We start from the raw sequence: 22,734 nt of genomic DNA, 5'->3' as shown, positions 1-22,734 counted from the left end.
TTTTTTTTTTTAAATGAAATAATCATTTCATACAGTATGTGTGTCGGAGAGGTGTGGGGGGAGGGTTCCTTGCATCCCTCCTCCAGGTTCTAAGCATCCAGAGTGAAGTCTTGGCCTCAGTGATGTCAATGGTAGTTTTTTCCCAAAAACTTCAATGGAGCCAGGATTTTATCCTCCACATAGGGGTTTTGAATAAGAGTCATAAAATAGGATGTCTGTTTGGGCTTAATGAAAATTCAGGGCTGATGCTATATCAGTGCATGAACAGGAAATGTGACAAGTAAAATCTGAGGTAATTTGGGGTATATCTAATTCGCTTTTGGCATGGCACACCACCATGGAAAGGGGATACAGGAAGACAACAAGGGAAGGCCATGCTGGAGTATGCAATATTCTAAATCATGTGTGAGCCTTTATTTGAAACTTGATTTTTAATCAAACTGGTACTATCACTTTTCTAGTACTCCTTTTGATTTTGTGCAGGTAATTAAAGCAAATGTATCATTAATTAATTAGCTATGTCTAGATTATACCATACAGATACCATATATTAATACACAAGTGTTTTTTGTGCATCTGTTAAAGTCATTCTACATACACCTAATATAACTAACACAAAACCTAATGACGGGAAGGGAATGACGAGTTAAAACTACTAACAATAACTATCCTCTATTCCTTGCCCAGAGAGACACATTTTACCTCTAGCACCCAACCACCATACACCACAGAGAATGCACCACAACTTTAACTCTGCCTTAGTAGGGAAACCAGCATCTTCTTTTAAATGAAATAATCATTTCATACAGGTATCTTCTTCCCCAAATTCCATGTGCCCACCTCTACCACAGACACACCAAACTTCGCTCCCCCAGTGTCCCTACTATTCACTTCAGGTAAAACTGCACACACCCTACGTGGAAACTATCTAGACCTTTCAGGGATCTGGTTGAGATAGGGTGAGTGAAAATAATCTTATGTATGCAAGGTTGAAACACTGAGATGGCCACCAGATACACCCTAATGGAGCTGTGGGCTAGACCTGATTCCTTAAAGTGCAAAAGATAGGCTAAGATTCAAGCAATTCTGTTTTGAGGTGGAGATTCATTGTGGGAGGCCTCCCAGACAGACAAACACATCCACTTACTCAGGTAGGCAGATCTCATGGAAGGTCTTCTGATGTTAAGGAGCACTTTCTGGACTGCCACTGAGCAATGTGCACTCAACCACTTATGAACCATGCCATGAGGTGCAGCACTTGATGATTCAGGTGCAGCGACTGGCCACAGCTCTGCATTATATGGTCTCTAGTTATCGATAACAGCAAAGGTTCCCAAGTGGACAGTTTTTGTGGAAGTCTGAATACCAGATTTGTCTCAACCAGACTGAAGCTATAAGGATAATAGAATCATAGAAGTGTAGGATTGGAAGGGACCTCAGTAGGTCATCTTGTCCAGTCTCCTGCACTCAAGGCAGGACTAAGTAATAACTAGACCATTCCTTACAGGAGATTGTCTAACCTCGTCTTAAAAACCTACAATCATTCTAACATGAACTTACATGAGCATGAGAATGACCCTGGGAATGAGGACTGACTGAGATATCAATCTGCATTGTGGACACAGTCCTGGAGGAAGCATGGCTGGCTTCCTAGCTGCCATACCATTTGGAGTAGAGGAGCAGATACTGGCTCTGGAGAGAAGGCACGGGCTAGTACCAAACCCAAAGCTGGTGCCCCAGACTAGAGTGATCCAATGCCAATGAGCTCAGCAGCTGCACCAGGGCCAGACAAAGGTCTTCAGCCTGAAGCAAGGCATGGTCATGATAGGCACAGCATGTTCCTGATTGTGGCATAGGCCTCTGGCATAGTTAGAAGGGACATAGGCTGCTGTCTTGCAGTACTCAGAGATAACTGCTGTGTTGCAGCTGAAGAGGTAGCCAGTCTCAATGGCCTCTGGGAGGGCACCAAAATCAACAGCTCAACTCTGTCTATATGAGCCAGTACTGGGTAGTGGCAAGCCAAATGCCTCACTCTGATCTACCTTCAGTGGAGGAGTCCCATACTCTGGACTTCAAAGAGCCCAATGCAGACGACTTCTTATGTTTCTGGAGGCCTGACCTACTCTGAAGTTCCTGATCTTGAAAAAGACATCCCCCTGTTGATGGGGATCTCCTCCTGCTAATGTCTGTGGGAAAGATAACAGAGCACTTTGGGAAAGAGCCACCAAAGAACTTCCCTTGGATGACTGAGCGGGATCTGATGCCAGTCTAAAGGCAGCCTCCAGAAGGATGTAACAGAGACGCTCCTCCCGCACCTTCTTTGTCATGGTTTTGAAACCATGACAAATGGAGCACTTGTCTGTAACATGACCCTCATTCCAAGCACTTCAGACAGTGTGAATGAGGGTCACTCATAGACATAGGCTCTCTGCAGTGCATTCAAGGTTTGAACCCTGAGGACCTTAGTATAGGCTCCCTTTCCTCCAAAGGCCCTCACAAGACTGGAAAAAGGTACCACTAGGTACAATGCTAAGGTTTTGATCCCACACCTACAGTGTAATGGACATATGAAAGCACTTAAAGAATCAATCATATTATGGGTCAGATCCTCAGCTGGTATAAATTGACATCAAACCATTAAAGTCAATTGAAATCAATAGAGCTATGCCAATTTATGCCAGCAGAGGATCTCTCACTCTCTGAGACTGTTGCTTTTAATAATCTATTTTTCCATCTCCCTTTTCCTATCATTGTGTTGAACACAGGTAAGGTTTCTTATTACATTTGTAAATGTAGTGCATGCATTCCCTACAAGTGACAAATGAGTTATTTCCTTTTGTACATATGAAACCCATCATCATAATGTGTATATTTGTTGAAGCTCATTTTCAATAAATCTTTTTTCAGTCCTCTTTTGCAAGCTAATCAAAAACATCCCATTAGTCACCTCACTCTATATATTTACAGAGAAACTTATATGCTCTCCAGATATGGTATATATTTGTACATACATTTTTTCCCCCATAAGGAAGACTATGAAAAGGATCTTTGCCATATTTTGTTTTGTTTATATATATATATATACATATATATATATATATAGGATCTAATCCTGCAGACCTTTCTCACATGAATAGTCCTCTTGACTTCAATTGCATGAGCATAAAGGGCTGGGGAATGGGCTGATTTAATTTTAAAAATATGGCATCTTGTTTTCCAGTAAGCATCCTTTTCAAGCCAAAAAAACCCATTTCCTTATCTATCAGTGTCACAATTTCTTACTTTTCACACGCTTACATTCTCATCATTGTTTCAGATATGTAATGAAGAGCAAATATAGTCCAATTCAGAAATTCTGCTGTATTTCTAAACCACACAACAGAAGCTGAATACTTGAGGTATAAAATGTCAGCAGGACTCTTTACTTGATTCTCCTTTTTTTTTTTTTACACTAGGGATCAAACAGTTAGGGCCATGATTTTTGTGAGTGGCCAACTCACATTAAGATTAAGTCACTGTGACTCTCTGTACCTCAAAGTAGTACCCTGGAATCCCATATTCACCATGGTAATATAATTATATGTTTTGTAAGTATACCTTGTGAGGTATTATTTTAAAAGTCTTGATCTGTTGAACATGAATATCCGGTTGGATTGTATGTGCTATCATTCTATGTGAAGTTATGAAGTATTGCTATCTCTGTTACTGAAATATGTTGTGAGGTTGGGAACACCCACAGCCAGCCTTTCAGTTACAACAAAATAGTAGCTAGCAATAGTCAGACAGCATTAATGACTCATCAACACCCATCAATAAAATAATCCACTATCCCAGAGATTCCTTAGAGAAGGTATGTTTGCAATGGAGACTGCTTTGACCAATGGCGACTGCCTGATCCCCTCCTCACAGCAAGGATTTTTCCAGCAAACTGGAAGAAAGTATAAGAGAGGGGAAGTGACATCATGACTTGGCCTCTCTCCCACCACATCTCAACATCTGGAAGCACATCTGCAAGACAAAGAATTTGAACTGGAGAGTTTGATCACAGGCTATAAAAGGATCCAGTCTGTGTATTGAGGAACTGTAACCTCCTGCACCATCTGTCAGGGTGAGAAAAGCTATTTGATTCAACGCTTGCTTAGATTAAAAGTTTAGGATTTAGAATGTGTGTTTCTATTTTTATTTCTTAAGGTAACTATTTCTGACCTTTATGCCTACCATTTATAATCACTTAAAATCGATCTTTCTGTAATTAATAAATCTGTTTTATATTTTACCTAAGACAGCATGTTTTGGTTGAAGTGCTCGGGAAATCTCAGCTCAGATTATCAAGGGCTGTTGCACGGCCACTACCCTTTTGTCAGAGTGGCCAACTAGGTAAGGAGCTTACACTGGCCAGTCTTCTGACCAGTGCCACCGAGTACAGTCCTGAGGTGCAAGGCTGCAGCTTCTCTATTGATGGTTCATGAGTGGCTGGGAGAAGCATTCATGTAACTCAGTTGGGTGTGTCCCTGCCTGTGGATGTCTGTGTAAGTGCAAGAGCTTTGTAGTGTGAGGGAAACCCCAGGCTGGTGGGTTTTTGAGGCTCGGTGGTCCCACAATCCAGATAGCACCCCGGGAACCCCGTCACAGTTGCTTAAGTAGTTGGCCTGATTTTCAAAAGTGCTGAGCCAGAAGGGTCTCTCAATGAGAGCTGCAGGATGCTCAGCATTCTTGAAAAATCAAATCATTTACTTTAGATGCCTTCAGATGGATCTAAGATCCTAACTGTATGGACTCATTATTGAAATGCTTGGCCTATGTTAATAGGTAATTACATGGTACGTTTTTGATTAATGGTTTTAAAAACAGTTCTATTTATTACAATAATTTCTTGAATGATAGTAAACATTAAACTATGCTAGCTCTAACTATAGCTGTGAAATTATTAAAAGGATTACAATAATAAATATATTGGGCCTACCCTGAATTACAGAAACAGTTCCACAAGCCTTGGCCATGGCTCCAGAGTAAGCGATTAAACACACGGTTAAAAATACGGTATAAATGTAAACATTCAACGTCAGAAACCCTCCAGACACGTTGCAGAACAGCACGAACACTTGTCCTCACTATGTCCAAAACCTAGAAAAGAATATTTCAAGCAAATCAAAGCATTTAAAAAATCCAGGCACATATGACAAAATCTCAAAACCAAACATCTGTCCTTTCATTACACAGAAAAAATGGCAAGAGATAATTATCATATAGCATCATCACTTCTAAATTTCAACAAGCTGTTTCATTTACTAACTCTGTTATGGCATCATTTTCCATCAAAACTATTTTGCAAAAACAAAACAAGTTTTCATATTTATTGCATTAGTATCTCTCCCCCCACCTTTTCCAGTACTAGCAAGTAAAAAAGATTGTTAAAACAAGTAAAAAGAGAGACAGACACACACACACACACACACATGCACACACACACAGCTGATAAGGAGCCTTGTGATTAATACCATCTTAAGCAATACTGAATACTTTAAAATTGGTTACCATGTTTAGAATACCCTCTACTTCATAAAAGAATAATCCTGAGAGGAGCTGAGCACCCACAGTCTACACTGACTTCAGTGTGAGTTGCAGGTGCTTAGCCCTGCTCAGAGTCAAACCATAAGACACTAATAAGACTGGCTTTTATGCAGGAAATAGTATGTCATAGCATTGAAGAAAAATCAGCATTAAGAGACATTTGAAAAGGAAATGCTTTTTAAAAATGTAATACATTGTTAATCTGAATACTGTTTGTGGGGAGAAAGAAGAAAATTGGACATTTTTGCACAGTGTATAAGTTGGTCTCTCAGCCTAGTATACATCTTAGCTCGATGTCTCATGTTTTTTCTTCCATGCATACATACATACATCAGTAGACTATGGAGTAGGAAGTAGCTCATTAGAACATGATGCCCAATTCTGCTCTCCGATACACTTGTGTAACTCCCATTGAATTAAATGGGAGTTGTGTATGGATATATTGGTGTAGAATTGCAGCATAGAATGTGGGCTAAATCACGGCTATTAGATACTGCCTGTAACATGTTTTCTGAGAACGTAAGTGTGATTTTAGTAGTATATAGGCCAGTGGTGGGCAACCTGCGGCCCGCGGGCCTCATGTGGCCCATCAGGGTAATCTGACTGCGGACCGTGAGACATGTTGCTGACGTTGACCATCCTCAGGCATGGCTCCCGCAGCTCCCAGTAGCCGCGCTTCGCCGTTCCTGGCCAGTGGGAGCTGCGGGAAGCGGCAGTCAGCAAGTTCCTGCGGCCCACCGCTTCCTGCAGCTCCCATTGGCTGGGAACAGCAAAGCGCAGCCACTGGGAACTACGGGCGGCCATGCCTGCGGACAGTCAACATCAGCAAAATGTCTCACGGCCCGCAATCAGATTACCCTGAAGGGCCACATGCAGCCTGCGGACCACAGGTTGCCCATCACTGATATAGGCCTTGTGCTGAACAGAGGCAAATTTCACCCAAAAGCAAAAAGACCCCAAAATGCCTACAGCATCACACAGAATAAAGCCTGTTAAAGTGATTTTCTGAAAGGAGATGCCCCCACTGCTCAGCAAGTAAGATGGTATCCAAACCCTAAGATACCTGACAAGGGAGTTACCAAGCAGAGAATTTAGTCATGGTAAGATGACCTTTGTCTTTTTACTACACCAATGACCGTTGCTATTGAAGAGTCTTCTGGGCTCGGGCACATTGAGTGCATGTAGGCCGACAATGAATACTTCTAGGGAGCAGCACCCAAATAAGAACTTTCAGGCACTGCACAAGGGCACAGCCATTTAGCTCCAACCAAATTAATTTCCCTGTGCAGAATGAAAATGTCCTTTTCTTTTACACTAACACAACAAATCATCTAGACGTAACAGAACAAGGGGGTGAATAAACTGAGCAGTCAAAGACAGTGTGCCAGCAGTGGAAACAGCAGAAATTGTGCAAGCTGAGGTAATACAGCTGCTAAATGGTCCTTGGAACGCATCGCTGATTGATGTTAGAGATTATGGCTATGTACAGGTGTTTGTATTTATCCAGAACAAGAGTGGAGAAATCATTGAGAAGATATACCTGTTGGGGATAGACATTCTGAAAACCTAGCATATTTGGTGGATATTTCCTTCCCGTATTCTGGAATTTCCTAGTAATCCCAGAGCGCATAGTCCGAGTTTTTGTTTTAAACTTCATATAATTGCAGAGCTGCTTTTGAACTACATACTTATACTTTCAGAAATATTCTTTAACTCTGGTTCTTTTTTTGCTTTTACCCCCCCACCCCCTCATCCCCACCCCAACCCTGCTAGAATATAAAACACTCTGCTCTCAGATCCACTAAAGCTTTGTACTCATATATCACATTTGGATATCCTTAGCTGCAATGTCAATCTCCAAGGTAAGCCATTTGTATAACTACTTCCCTATCTGATTGCTTGAAGGGGTTGAGGTTAAAAAGGTAGAGAAACATAGAGCAAATCACTTCCCCTGCTGCCAAAATATCAAGAGCACACCAATGCTTCAGGTAGTATTAGTCTCCTAAGTCATCAAAGCTGTCGTTACATGAAGAAAGAAATCCACATTTTCAGTACTGCATTTTATATTAATGACCTAGTGTCTTATCCTGACATACTGTACATGCCCTGGGTGCCACACAAGCATCAGTCAAAGAAAGCACAGGACCCACTAGCATGCTTTTTAAAACACCAGTTACAGGGGACAAACCAGCTGGAGTGATAAAGCCACAGCTAAACTGGATGGCTGAATCTCTTATAGTAGAAGAAGAAGAAAAACCCAGGGGCAATTGAAAACGGTGTGGTCAATGAAATAGTATTCCCAGTCTGAGATACCTGTTAACATATTGGAGTGGTGACACCATATCAGGTCTAAGCACTCCCTTCACCCCACAAGAGGGGGTTGTGCCCTCTGCCAGTGTTTCCCTTCATGGAGATTCCTTCCCATTTTTTTTTTTTAAGGGATAACCTTGTTGGGATAGATGAAAGAGAATCCCCAAGATTCCGTGCAGAGAACCCACATCTCTGCTGCAGCTCTGACCCCCCAGCTGATGTCCGCTCCCTCTACTTCTAGCAGCCTAGGTTCAAAAGATCTATGCTATCAAGGACTCTTCCTAGCTACAGTTGCCCCGGAATGGAGAGTACTAGCGCACGCCTTCCTGCGCCGCTTCCGAGGGCTCCAATACGACCGGCAGCTCTTTTATCTCGATCCGAGAGGTCTTCCGCGAGACCTCTCCGGGCTGCCGGTCTTCTAACAGGACCTCCTCCGGACCTGGAACCTGTTCTCAGCGACCAGGTCCGTGGCGGCCACCGGGGGGGCAGATCTCCTCGCGGAGCCCCTGCTACACAACCCCCAGCTTCGTGTGCAGGTGGCGGAGTCCCCCGCGGTGCACCAGAGGTTGGTCCTGGCAGATGTCACTAGAGTCGGAGACCTCCTGGACTACAACCGGGGAGTCTGGCTAGATCCCCTGATGCTCGCTCGGCGCATGGGGCTCTCCAGGCCTTGTACTCCCCGGCGTGTACTTCAGGAGGTGAGGGCCGCTTTGCCGCCCGCTGCTCGGGTCTACCTCGACCAGGTCCTGCGCGAGGACACGCCCCGCCCACCCTCCACCCCTGGTCCTCCGGACCTTTTTATCGGGCCCCTGCCCCGTGGACCCAACCGCCCCCCCCCGCCCCTTCTCCATGAGCCGGCTGCACGATTTGCAGCCGGTTCGTTTCCTGACCACGCCAAGGAAACATCTATACATGCTCGTGCTCCACACTCTTCACTTCCTCACCCTCGTGTCCCGCCCCGATACGAAGTGGCGGGACCTCCTGCCACCTGTTGAGGGTGAGAAGCCCCGGTGGGCCAGCCTCTATTCCACCCTGGTCCCGAGGCCCGCCGGGGATATCAGCTGGTGGCTCCTTCATGGGGCCGTGAGCACGGGCGTGTACTTGGCACGGTTTACCCCTGTCCCAGACACCTGTCCTTTCTGCGGCGTGAGGGAGACCCTGGCTCACGTTTACTTAGAGTGTGCCAGGTTGCAGCCCCTACACCGGCTCCTCACCGACATTATGTTGCGTTTTTGGTTACACTTTTCCCCTCACCTTCTCATTTATGCACTCCCTATCCGTGGCCCCACAAAGTCACGGGACCTCCTGGTCAACTTCCTCTTGGCCCTGGCTAAACAGGCCATCTATAAAACCAGGGAGAGGAGGTTGGCCGATGGAGGTTCCTGTGACTGTGGGGCCTGTTTCCGATCCTCTGTCCGTTCACGTATCCGGGCAGAGTTCCTCTGGGCGGCGTCCACTAGCTCCCTTGACACCTTTGAGGAGCAGTGGACGCTGTCCGGGGTTCTCTGCTCGGTGTCCCCGTCAGGTTCCCTTCTTTTGACCCTTTGACCGCACTCCTGTCCCTGTTTTTACATTAGTTGTCCCCCTTAATTATTTGAGTTTCAGGCCCTGTGGATCCTCCCCTTAGGCGGGGGGGACCCTTTAGCAGTGGGCGGGCTTACGCCCGCCCACTTCCTGAAGCCCAATAGGTACAGTTGCCCCGGGGACCTGACCTTCCCCTGCAAAAGGGATCTCCACTTCAGAGAAGACTGCAAAGTCTGGGGTCTGGGTTCCATTATCTTTTTCCTGTACGCTCCACTGAAGGGAGGATAATGTGCAATCTTGTCACGACAAGGTCATACGCGGCCAGACCTAGTAGTCAGAGCCAGAGTCTGCAGTTATGAGACAGGAGTCAAGAGTCAGCTAGGTTGGGATACAGGGAGATCAGAAGCAAGAGACAATCTGAAGATCAGAACCACGAGTCAGAGACCAGAGTCAGGGCAGGTGAGGATACCAGGGAGTCACGGGCAGGAAACAAATGAAGTCAGGAACCACAAGTCAGATGTCAGGAGTCAAGCCAGGTTGGATTGCCAGAAAAATCAAGCAGGAGCAGGGTTAGGGTTGCCAACTTTCTGATTGCAGAAAACCGAACACCTTTGCCCCGCCCGCTGCCCCACCCTCACCCCTTCTCCGAGGCCCTACCCCCACTCACTCGATCCCCTCCCCCACCCTCGCTCACTTTCACCAGGTTGGGTTTAGGGGGCTGGAGTGCGGGAGGGGGTGAGGGCTCCAGCTGGGGGTGTGGGCTCCAGGGTGGGGCCAGAAATGAGGAGTTCAGGGTGCGGGAGGAGGCTCAGGGCTGGGGATTGGGTTGCGAGGGGGAGTGAGGGCTCCGGCTGGAGGTGCGAGCTCTGGTGCGGGGCCAGGAATGAGGGTATTTGGGGTGCAGGAGGGGGCTCTGGGCTAGGGCCAAGGGGTTCGGAGTGTGGGAGAGGGTGCAGTCTCTGGGAGGGAGTTTGGGTGTAGGACAGGGCTCAGGGCTGGGACACGGGATTGGGGTGTGGGAGGGGGTGCAGAGTGCAGGCTCCAGGCGGCACTTACCTCAGGTCGTTCCTGGAAGGGGCTGGCATGTCTGGCTCCTAGGGGGAAGGGCCAGGGACCTCCACGCACTGCCCCGTCTGCAGGCGCCACCCCCACAGATCCCATTGGCCAGGAACCACAGCCAATGGGAGCTGCGGAGCTGTCACTTGGGGCGGGGGCAGCATGCAGAGCCCCCTGGCCACCTCTGCACCTAGGAGCCGGAGGGAGCACATGCCAGCTGCATCTGGGAGCCGGGCAGGGAGCCTGCCTTAGCCCTGCTGCGCTGCTGAACGGACTCTTAGGGTATGGCTACACTTGCAGCTGTACAGCACTGTGAGTTAAACCCGCCTTCGTACAGCTGAGTAGGGAAAGCGCTGCAGTCTGTCCACACTGACAGCTGACAGCGCACTGGCGTGGCCACATTTGCAGCTGCATGGGGAGCGGTGCATTATGGGCAGCTATCCCAGCATTCATGTGGCTGCAATGTGCTTTTCAAAAGGGGGGGGTGGAGTGTGACAGGGAGTGTGGGGGGAGAGAGAGTGGGTTTTGGGGTGCTGAGAGTGTGTCAGCACCCTGCCTTGCAAGTTCCGACCCCTCTGTCCCCCCCCCGCCCCCGCTTCTCATTCACTCACTCAAAGCAAACAGCAAAATCTTTGCTTTTTCTCTCTGGTAGGGAGCTTTGAAAGGGCACTTCTGCATTCCTGGAGCAGATCACAACAATGAAAAGAGTGGCTACTTGATAAGGGGATTATCACAGCGCAGCAAGTTAACTCCTCGTTCACACTGACACCCGGGAGTTGTAGCCACTACGCTGCATCTCTTATTCCTCTCGGGGAGGTGGAGTACCTGCAGGGCTGTAGCCAGGGAGACACAGCACTGTACGTGCCTTGCCAGTGTGGATGGGGAGTGAGGCACAGCGCTGTGGGCGGCTTTATTGCACTGTAACTCGCAAGTGTAGCCAAGGCCTTAATGGCGCTGACCAGTGCTGACCGGAGCCGTCAGTGTCCCTTTTTGACTGGGCGTTCCAGTCGAAAACCGGGTGCCTGGCAACCCTAAGCAGGGTGCAGGAGGCACATGTCCCACAGTTCAGAGCCCAGTTGTTTGGACAACTTCCTGTTCCTGCTGCTGGCTTACATAGGGCCAGCAGGCCAATCAGCCAATTTGGGACTCCACAACTGGACCTCACGCAGGGGCTGGGCTTTGTAAGTCTCAGGTAAGCTATTGCTAGCAGGTTGCAAGGCGGAGGGTTGGAGAGTGGCTGCTCCCATAAATCTTGCAGGCCCAGGTTTGAGACCTGTGGGTCATGACAAATCTTCCCGCTCTTCCTATAACCCACCACTCCAACTGTCAGATCAGCAGAGAGGCCTCTGCGGGTTTGGTGAAAGATGGGGAAGAGTGCTGCTGAGGCAGCCGAGCGCCCCTACTGCAAAGGATGGAGTAGGTCTATGCACTGGATCTTGGGGTAATGACCCTCCCCAGTGCATTACAAACATGTAAGAGATAATCATTAGCAAAGGGTACTCAGCAGAGGGACCAGTAGCTGTCAAATAATAAAATAATTCAGTCTCAATCAATCAATGGTGACTGCTACTACTACTACTACTACAATACATGCACTCTATGCTTTTTAAAAAAAATCTTTGCAGAAATGTGGATTTATGTTGCCAGTTTATATAATTGCAAAAGACCTTTAATTAAGTTCACAGCTAACCTGCATTATCAAGTTCTCATCATGTCTTTGTCTCTATACAGCTATGCCAGTTTTATAAAACTGTATGCATAAATCTTCCATCTAACGTATGAACTTGAGGTCAAATGGTCAATTACATCACATCACAATGGACAAGTTTTCTTTATAGCAGCTTGTCTGTGCCCAGATCCAAAAACAGAGCAGTAGTTTAATGTAGTATTCAGCGCTACAGAGATTAAAAAATTTGAACACGAGACTGCAGATTTTGTAGGGGCAATCTGAAATGTGGTTACAACCTATTTCTCCTGTTCCTTTATAATGATGTTTCACCCTTCCTAACAACAATACATATTATATATTAAGCATTTTACTCAAAGTGCTTTCTACTGTTTTCTTAAAAAAAAAATAGATTGGGAAACTGAGGTACATAGCAGGTTAAGTGACTTGCCCAAAGTCAGACAGCAAGTTCTTTTCAAGGGCGGAAAGAGAATCCAAATCTCCTGACTCCCAGTCCAGTGATATACTGACACCATCTCACCTATTCCCAAATCAAATTTCAGCTATTTTAAGGAAAAGAGATACTGGTTTACAAAGCCGAGATTGACTAAAATATGTCCATTTTTTAAAAAATGGAGATTAAAAATGAAGCCATTAGCACACTATAAACAAGAGCAGTACCCATGTACTACTTCTGTGAACTGGAGAAAGCATGACAAGCAATACTAATCTTTCGTGGGAATAAACTATTTGGCAAAAGAAGAGGAATAATTACCAGTATTTGTAAATTCAATTGAAGATTACAACATTGTTAATCTTTGTAGCTCTACCTCCAATTCACTGCCATGTCATTAACAAGCCATCTGCTAAGATATTACACTCAAAGGGCCAAATTCAGACTCAGACAACTCAGACACCCGATAGCTATATTTACTTCTTTTCTTTTGGGGGGTGGGAGAAGGAGTTTGCTTCACAGGCTTCTTTGTACTAGAAGTGACAATTCTCTACTGTTTACTGTTCTAACAATCATTTTTTCCACAGGCTCACATTATTGACCCTCCAGTTGCAAGACCTCTCTCTCCCCCACATGTTGACTTGCAACCACACATGAGCTGTGCAAGGTATACTCCAAATAACACCTGGCACTATGCATACAATTCTACACTAAGATACTAAAAAATTGGTACCCAAAATTAGGCACCTCAATCCATATGTAGGCTCCTAAACGAGTAACCATATTCTCAAGAATGGTGCACATACAACTCCTCCTACTGAACAATTACCTAACTTTAAACACCTGGTTTTGGAAATCTTATCCAATGGCCAGATTCTGAAATTAGTTACACTGGTATAAATATGAACTAACACCATTAACTGCAATGGAATTATTCTGTATATACAGTGGTGTCACTGACATAAGAACACACACGGTGGCCCATATTCTGACATCTCAAACTTTTCCATGGCAGTCACTTCTAAGTGCATGTTCACTACTTAATAACATTTTCAAAGGCTGAAGTGTGCATCACTCACCTTTCGTTGATTAACAGAGTCCAGTTTTATCAGCCAATATGAAGCCACATTTGTTTTATGGTATTTCCAATTATCCATAATCTGAATTAGTTGAAAAACAAAAGATAAAAACAAACATCTATAAAGAGTGGAATCTGACATTTCCAGCAAAAATATTACATTGGTAAAATACTTTAATCGTTTAAAAACAATCCCAGTATTTTGTGTAAAAAATAAATTAATTCTCTATAAGAAATGGAAGAGTGTCTTCAAATTTAGGAAAAGAGGTAATGACTTTACGCCAAATCCTGGCCCCTGTTCTACCTGATCATGCCATTCTAGCAGTGCAAGCAAAAGCACGGGGGTGGGCACAGAGTTCAATATTATATAACCATTGTTTATTCTGGTAAATATGAAGTTTTGTGCTTCATGTAGGTCATTAGATGTAACTTTAAAATACCCTTCCTAATGTATTTTTATTTTTCCTTGGTTACATCTAAATATTAATGAACTATTAACATATCTTTTAAATGTCTTGCTATTCTGCACCTTTGGCTGTATTCCAGATCAGTATCTATTAACAATTTTGCCTCAAAGTCATTTAACACACCATCACTTTGTTATCTGACCTCTTCCAACCTTGAGATTCTTATTTTCCCAGAGAAGTTTGTTAAGTGGCCTTACAGAGGACTTTGCAATAAGGAAGCATATTGTCATGCTTAATGTTATATCAGGACATGCCACTAGATGGAGTACATTTTGAAGAAAATGTTGAAGAAGCATTTTACTTTAGTTCGAAGTCTAGAAAACAAATAGCCTAGGGGGAGAAACCTATGAGTGAATTATTCCAGTTATGCCTCAGTTCCTATCCAGGCAAAACTCCCTTTGAAGGGCCAGATTCTGTGATCAGTTAGAACAGACCCAAAACTGGTAGATTTGGCTACCAGAGGATCCAGTGATGCAGAGCCACTGTTGCAGCCCCTATGTCACCCTCTTCTGAACCCACAGTATAAGGGTGTTCACAGGGGAATGGAGGCAGTTATGTGGCACTCCTTTACCTTGGTAATCACTGACTGCTGGAAAAGGCCTTGGGAATAACCGAGAGCCAGTTTGGCTCAAAGCTGGTTTAGACATTATAGGTAGATGCTTCAGAAGCATCTAAGTCACTAGGGAGCCTAAGTCCCATTGACTTTCAATAGGACTCAGGCTCCTAAATCACTGAAGTGCTTTTGAAAATTTTACCCAGTATTATCACCCAAGTGAACCAATTTCCCAGGAGCAAAGCCAGAGATTTTACCCAGCCTATTTGACGCTAGGCATATGGCAATCATGTTATAGGGATTCACTTAATGTAGAAGGCAGGTTCTTCGCTAGCTATGCTGTACAGTCAATGAAGATGTTTTAAAGGAACCGTGTGGCTCAAAAAGTCTCTCAGGCTCACAGCCGCATTCCACAGCTTATCCAGGGAGAAAAGAGGAGCCTATCAAGCTGAATTTTTGCATACTTACTCACATACACCACAAATAGCAATTAGGAACAAAGGGAGCTCTCAAATTAAGGCTATAAAGGGGGCCTTTCCTATCACAGCAATTGGCATAACAGGCCTTGCGCTCCTCTTCAGTGATCAAGAATTAGGCGAGGCCCCACACATACCAGGGAATTTTGTTTTTCGGATGGCCCGTAGATAGGTCCCTACCAAATTCATGGTCCATTTTGGTCAATTTTATGGTCATAAGGTTTTTAAAATAGTAAATTTCATGATTTCACCTATTTAAATCTGAAATTTCAAGGTGTTGTAATTGTAGGGGTCCTGACCCAAAAATAAGTTGTGGAGGGCTTGCAAGGTTATTTGGGGGAGGGTTGTGGTACTGCTACCCTTACTTCTGTGCTGCTGCTGGTGGCGGCACTGCCTTCAGAGCTGGGCAGCTGGAGAGCGGCGGCGACTGCTGACCAGGAGCCCAGCTCTGAAAGCAGAGCCACTGCCAGCAGCAGCGCAGAAGGAAGGATGGCATGGTATGGCATTGCCACCTTGACTTCTGCACTGCTGCCTGCAGAGCTGGGCCCTCAGTCAGCAGCTGCCACTCTCCAGCTTCCCAGTTCTGCAGGCAGCAGCACAGAAGTAAGGGTGGCATGATATGGTATCACCACCCTTACTTCTGCACTGCTGCTGGCGGGGCGCTGCCTTCAGAGCTGGTCGTCTGGCCAACAGCCACTGGTCTCTGGCAGCCCAGCTCTGAAGGCAGTGCAGAAGTAAAGGTGGCAATAACATGAACACCCACTCCCCCCCAAAATAACCTTGCAACTCCCTTTTGGGTCAGGATCCCCAGTTTGAGAAATGTTGGTCTCCCCTGTGAAATCTGTATAGTATAGGATAAAAGCACACAAAAGACTAGATTTCACGGGGGGAGACCAGATTTCATGGCCCGTGACGTGTTTTTCATGGCTGTGAATTTGATAGGGCCCTACCCATAGATTGACCAAGGTTTGTCTGACGCCTGTGCTTCTGGGTCACACACAGGAATTAGGTCCTGGAGCTATAGTCAGTAGAGCTCGTTCAAACTCAGAATTTCCATTCTGTTTGAAATTCAGAAATTTTGAAAAAGTTTTTGTTTTCAGAAGGAAAACTGGAAATTTTGAAATTTCCCCCCCAAAAAAAGTTTTAAAAAATTGTTTCAGAAATCTCTCTTTTATATACAAGTTTGTGGGGTATCTTTGCCCTCTCAGAGAGGCTGGATTACTATATGGAGCCAGTATCAATGGCCATTCAGGATTTGCATGGCCCAGAAGGCAGTGGACATTTCCAAATGGATAGTGTCTGGAGTCAGGAAGAGCTTTGCATACATCTTCATCATAACAAAGAAAACTGCCTGTGCAGCCCCTATCAATAACAATGAAAGCTGCTCAGTTCCCCTGCAAGTGGACCCCTGACTGAACCAGGATACATTTGGTTTAATCTGCGACATGTTAACATGTGTATGTTACACCTTTGCCAGACAAAGAGCAGAACACAACATTGCTATTTACTTTTTTCATTGTTAAACTGATGTTTATTTCTTTGCTCGTCGGCATTTTCAATGTTTTTCCAATCTGCACTTTGTCTCTCCTAGTATCTCTTCATATTTCGTATATTTTCTTTTAAGATTCCCCTTTACTGTTTAGCATCAAGCACAGTATTCATCTCTTATTCTTTCACCTCCTTTCATATTCTTCTTTGTTTCACGCCAACTACTAAGGCTCAGAAGAATGTTAGATAAAAGGAAAAGCCAAGCTGGCAAACTGAAGGAGCCAGCAAGAATGCAAATGGTATTCCTGGCACTTGTACTCAGGCTTCTACTTCACCTTATTGCAGGGGTAGGCAACCTATGGCACGTGTGCCGAAGGCGGCACGCAAGCTGATTTTCAGTGGCACTCACACTGCCCGGGTCCTGGCCACCCGTCCGGAGGGCTCTGCATTTTAATTTAATTTTAAATGAAGCTTCTTAAACATTTTTAAAACCTTATTTACTTTACATACAACAAGAGTTTAGTTATATATTATAGACTTATAGAAAGAGACCTTCTAAAAACGTCAAAATGTATTACTGGCACGCGAAACCTTAAATTAGAGTGAATAAACGAAGACTCAGCACACCACTTCTGAAAGGTCGCCGACCCCTGCCTTATTGCATACCTTTCTTAGTTCCTTAGCATGCCTATTCAGGGGTAGTGATAAACATGTCACAATCCGTAGTCACATTCTATGAAACATAACTATTAATTAATTGTAACATTCTTCTTTGCTTACTTAAAAGTTTGAACTTTAACAGGACAAACCTCCACAATTATAAACTTAAGTTACTCAAACTTCCTAATTATAAAGGTTTGTCACATTTGAGAGAGTCCTAAGAATGATTTGTGTTGTTCTTTTAAGATCAGGTAGAATGTAGAAATCTGAGCTTTTGGAATGCTTTGATCTATGGATTCCATGAGCTCTAAGGCCACAGGAGCTCATGAATCATTAAATGTATATTTTATTTTCCCAAGTTCGTAGGGTCTTAATATAAAACAATAAGTGTCCTGTGATGCATCTTCCTCATTGATAGATACTTACATTTTCTATAATTAATTCTGCCTCTTCATCTGTTTTTCCTGGGAACTTGATCCTCATATCATTGAAAATGACCAGTGTCTCTCTTGTCAATGCCTCTTCTTGCTCTTTTGTTCTCTGTTGAAGCAAAGACTCATTCAAAAATTGATATGGACTTGATTTAGTATAGAGTTAGTGATTTCATGTGTATCTTTTATATGAAAGATATTTTCATGGTAAAAAAATATTTATTCCCAAACAGAGGAAAATAAATAGACTTTTTAAAAAGAATGTAAATGGTATAGGTATATAATACATACACTTTATGTGTACATTAACATATATAAGTATTGACTAGAACTTATAAAACACTGCAAGAGAAGTGAAGTCTGAAGGTAAATTTGTTTCAGACAGATGAGCAAAATCTGCTATATATTTATGATATACCCCATTTAAAATATACAGTTGAAACACAACAAATTTAAATTTAACTATTATTTTATGCGCAAAGAGGATTCTCTATGCAGCCACTAACAAACAACCTCACAGAACTCTACCACTGCACCTCCAATATGAGCTGAGACATCCCTTGCTATCCAGTCCTGCATCTCAATTGAGCACAAGTTGCCAATCAAATGAAAGAAATCATACCAAACTTCCATGCACAGGTTCCGTAAATTAAAGAGTGAAATCCTGCTAAAGTCAATAAAAGTGTTGCCATTGACTTCATGGGGGCAGGATTTCAATCTCAAGTTATGAATGTTTTTGATCAATATTGAGATGAACCTGTATGACAGATGGCTAAGATTGTCTAAGATGTTCTAGTTCCCTCAGGATGGTGCTATAGGGGCAGAATTAAGGTTGTTTGTGATAGATAGATAGATATAGATAGATAGATATTTCATAACTTTGCTTTTGCATACTTCAGAACGTTTGGAGGCTTGGGATGGGGCTTGATTTTCTATTTGTTAAAAGTTGAACATTAATTTAGAATTTCCAGGCTTTCTAACATCTGTGGATTTTGAGAGAAGTACAGCCCTTATTCTCTTAGGGCTTTTCTTGGCTGAATTAAGTGATAGATACTTTAAAGCTTAACAAACTAATGTTGCCATATAATATATAATAATTTGGCTCTGAAATAAAGAGGCATCTAATTCCTCTTGTTTATTTCTATTTATAATTCTGGGTTTATAGCTCAAGTATAGGTTTTTTTCCATATTTAGGTGCCATATCTTTATGCATTTGGTTTTTAAATCAATCTAATTAATGGTAATATAAATCACTAAAAACATACTTTCTTCTCACTACTCAAAGGGCTGATAAACATACACTTTCCAAATAATTTATTCTGAGCATACTAAAAAGTTATGGATGATCCCTTTTAATTTTTACTCTATCAGCAATATGCAGTATATTATACTTGGTTGCAAAAAAATCATACAGTACTGTGCATGGAACTCAGTCCATAAAGTTATAATTAAATCTTTCCCACTGCTATTCTGTAAGTAACTTTATTTGCATTATTTTAAGGAATATGACCCCAGTTTTGTCACAGAAACAAGGATATTCTGTAATACAAGATCTCTGCCAGTAGTTGAAGCTTTCTCAATGAAAAAGTAAATCTGGTTTCTTACTTATGTTTATTTAAGTGAGTAGCTCATTTTCAGTGGCATACTGTGACAGACTCATTTTAATCTCTCAGTAATTTGTATTTGATATAGATCAGAATTAATGTGAAGAGAGAAGTCTATACTAGCCCTGTAACAATAAATTCTCAGGGTATGTCTTCATGATAAAAAGGAGCTTTTTTAACCTCGAATTAGCTAATGTGAAGGGAAACATTCTTAACACTTTGTCTGTAGACACAGGTTAATACCTTTATAATCCTGTTAGCTGAATTTAAAGTTGTTAAACTGTATGTACAAAAGATGGTCAGGGATCTTTTACATCACATCAGCTAACTCAGTTTAAAAAAAGAACCTTTTTTTTTTTTTTTAAAGAGCCTCAGAGGCAGCAGGTAACGAGCTTTTTGCCAAATTAAATCTTTTGGTTAGGGTGAGCAAATGTTAGAAAGGTTAATTAGCATCCCAAAATAATTTCTCACAACAACAGACATTCCTCTGATGGGGAGAGCGATTGAATATGTGGACTGAAAGTGCCCATTTTAATTGACATATCTCCAAAGGATTATTTGGGGGTGATAAGATATAAAGGGGACTGGAAAACAGGAATTGAAATGGTTTAGCTACAGCACTTAATATACTCCTGAATTAATTTGGGGACAGATTTGGCATGCGTGGGGCATACAGCACATCACAGAAACCTGTAAGGAATAACGGACCTGTGAAAGGAGAAACCAAAGAGGATGATCTCAGATAGGCTGGACAGAGAGGGGAGAAATCCAACTCTAGGACTGTAAGGCTGTTACTACACTGCAACAAACCACAAAAAAAACAATGAACCTACCTATCTTAATTCCTGCCACGTGTAAAACTATATATGTGGTGAAAACTCTTTTAATCTGATCTTCCGTTTATTCTTAAATACGTCTTGTTTTTAATTAGGCCACTTGGGCTTTAAGGCTTGTCTACTTAGGGATGCATTTCAAAATGGGGAAAAGCTTTGTCTTCATTGGTGGGGGAGGGGGGAGTGTGTTTTTTACACTGAGACAGCTAATTGAAATTAGTTATCTCAATGTAAAATCCTAACAGAGACAAGGTCCTGTAGTTTTTAACTTTATATAGCTGGTTGAGGTAAATCCCAGGAGTGGATGGTATAGATTTTACCTCAGCTAGCTACATCGAGTTTAAAACTAGCTTTACCTTGTCAACTAGGTTTTTATACCAAGATAGGTTTCTCAATGTATACACATACCTCTTGTTGCAGGGAAGATATAGCCTAAGTCTTACTCATGCAAGCCCTGCTTTACTCCAATGCAATGTAGGGGATTTATACTGATGTTGAAACACCAGCATAGTTCTGCCAGTGTAAAAATTCTTAGGTAGATAAGCCCTTATATTGTTTGGGAAATCAATAATTCCAAATCATTCACACAGCCTGTCCTGGAGAATAGAAAACCCTTCCATCTTTTAGACATAGTGCAGGAAGGGTGTTTGGAGCTCAGGATTCTCAGTCACAAGGGCACAGACTAAGAAGTCCTTTCCCATAAGTTGTGGTGTTTGCAGGGCTGCAATCTAATGGATGCACTGGAAACATGAAAGAATCACTGCAAGAGCTAATTTTAAGGAACATAAAGGTGTAGCAGTCCAATACTCCTGAGATTCTATTAAAACACAAGCTACTTCAGTACCTCAGGATTTCTGACATTGTATCAAGAAAACTAGTAATGTAGTAGGAAAACTAATATTATACACCAAGATGATGACAGTACTGTGTTGAAAGAAATTCAAAATCTTATTGAAGCAGTATTACACAAAGCAATACTGCAATGCACTTTTTAGATAAATAAAACACATTGTGGTGTTTTTATTAACTTACCCCTGAAGAGTGTACTGTGCCCAGACTAGCAGTATTACACATTCTGACTGAAGATGAATTACGATTTAAAGAATGGGACCTATTCATTGACGACGGACGTGGCATTTGCACTGCAGGTTTGGCTGAAAAGGGACGTTGCTCAGCGGCTTGTGACTGCATAGCGAAGATTGATATTGAACGGGGACAGCTTACAGAACGCCTTATAGGACCTGTGGATGATGTGGAGGGTGAATATGATGGAGTTTTTATATTTTTAATTAAAGGTTTCCAGTGTAATCTGCCTGAAGACAAAGACAATGCAGGATATAATTACTTTCCGTCCATTTACTGTACATTCCTCTGTCATTACTGACTAGAGAACATGTCTATTGGAAATTATACGGTTCTCCAGTAATAAATGCTTTATGCAACCCATAAAAGTACCCATTCCTGCCCCCAAATCAGTCTTCTTCAGTTAGGCTCAAATCCTCTCCCATGTACAATAAATTTGTCAAAGGGTGCATGCATCTTGTGGTTCAGTAAGATGGAATGTGAGCAGAGGATTTGGGGGAAGGGAGTAGGGACTCTGGCTTTTCTGGACAGCAGAACTACACTGATCCTCTACATTCTAGGCCTTCTGCAGCCCATAATAAAAATAAGATTCTGTTACAAAACAATTTTTGGCAGCAGTACCATATGCAAACATAACTACATTGCTATATAATGACAATTTCGATGCAATACTTCTAAACTGTATACTACAAAACACAAATAACATATTGTACAAACCATGTCAGCACTTTAATATTCAATGTTACACTGTCTAGCTATTGTTCTTCTTATTTACCTGGAGAGTGACCCATCTATAAATCTTACCTTCTGCACTTCCTTAGATAGATTTTTTTATTTCCCAACAAAATCATGTTCAACAGAAATTAAAAACAACAACAACGAAGAATAAATTCGATGGCAACTTTGTCAGAAGTAATGAAAACAAAGAGGCGCATACACAACACATCCAATGGTAGCTAATGTTCATCCTTTTCTTTAGTACGTAGTAACCTGGCAGCAAGTCATGCATAGGTTATTTTGATCCAGCTTTTCTATCAAGTTGGAACTGGGTTTTAAAGAAGAAGAATTAAACAAGCTAATTTGTGAATCCAGATGGTCTAGTGCCAAGGTTCAGACGATCAATTTTCAGGCATAAAGACTTTGTCACTGTTAAGTTCTGCAGCACAGGAATATCTTATCTGATTTTTGTGCACATTAGATTTAATCAAAATTATGATCATTCACTTACTGGATCGCTCTAATAATTTATACTTGTTTTCTTCAAGCTCATATGACACTTTCATCTCTTTTTTCTCATTGTGATCTTCCTTTTCAGTTTCCTCCTCCCATTCTGATGTGTTGCTGCTGCTGTCACAGCTACTCTCACTACTGTAGTTCCTCTGTTTTTTTAAGGTCTGTGAACTTTCTGGCATAGAAGACAGGGGCTAATATAAAAAAATAAAATGTATAGTAAATTCCTCCATTGCCCAAAAGGAGCATA

The 22,734-nt window shown here is 42.8% G+C and overlaps 1 protein-coding gene across 1 annotated transcript in view; it reads right to left on the bottom strand.

Annotated features, from left to right (window-relative positions):
* LOC112107732 (tubulin polyglutamylase TTLL7) overlaps window positions 1–22,734 on the bottom strand; it is a 79,593-nt gene that overhangs the window by 5,643 nt on the left and 51,216 nt on the right. The window contains exons 14-18 of the mRNA XM_026655545.1: window positions 22,483–22,678; window positions 21,204–21,412; window positions 17,730–17,843; window positions 13,661–13,741; window positions 4,964–5,124 (exon numbers count right to left, since the gene is read on the bottom strand). Of these exons, the coding sequence (XP_026511330.1) occupies window positions 4,964–5,124; window positions 13,661–13,741; window positions 17,730–17,843; window positions 21,204–21,412; window positions 22,483–22,678 (761 nt within the window). The remainder of the gene's footprint in view (window positions 1–4,963; window positions 5,125–13,660; window positions 13,742–17,729; window positions 17,844–21,203; window positions 21,413–22,482; window positions 22,679–22,734) is intronic.

The sequence above is a fragment of the Terrapene carolina genome, unplaced genomic scaffold, assembly GCF_002925995.2.
Source record: "Terrapene carolina triunguis isolate 2854851 unplaced genomic scaffold, T_m_triunguis-2.0 Scaffold210, whole genome shotgun sequence".
Lineage (NCBI taxonomy): Eukaryota > Metazoa > Chordata > Testudines > Emydidae > Terrapene > Terrapene triunguis.
The sequence above is the reverse complement of the archived record's forward strand: the minus strand, read 5'-3'. Positions and strand labels throughout refer to the sequence as shown.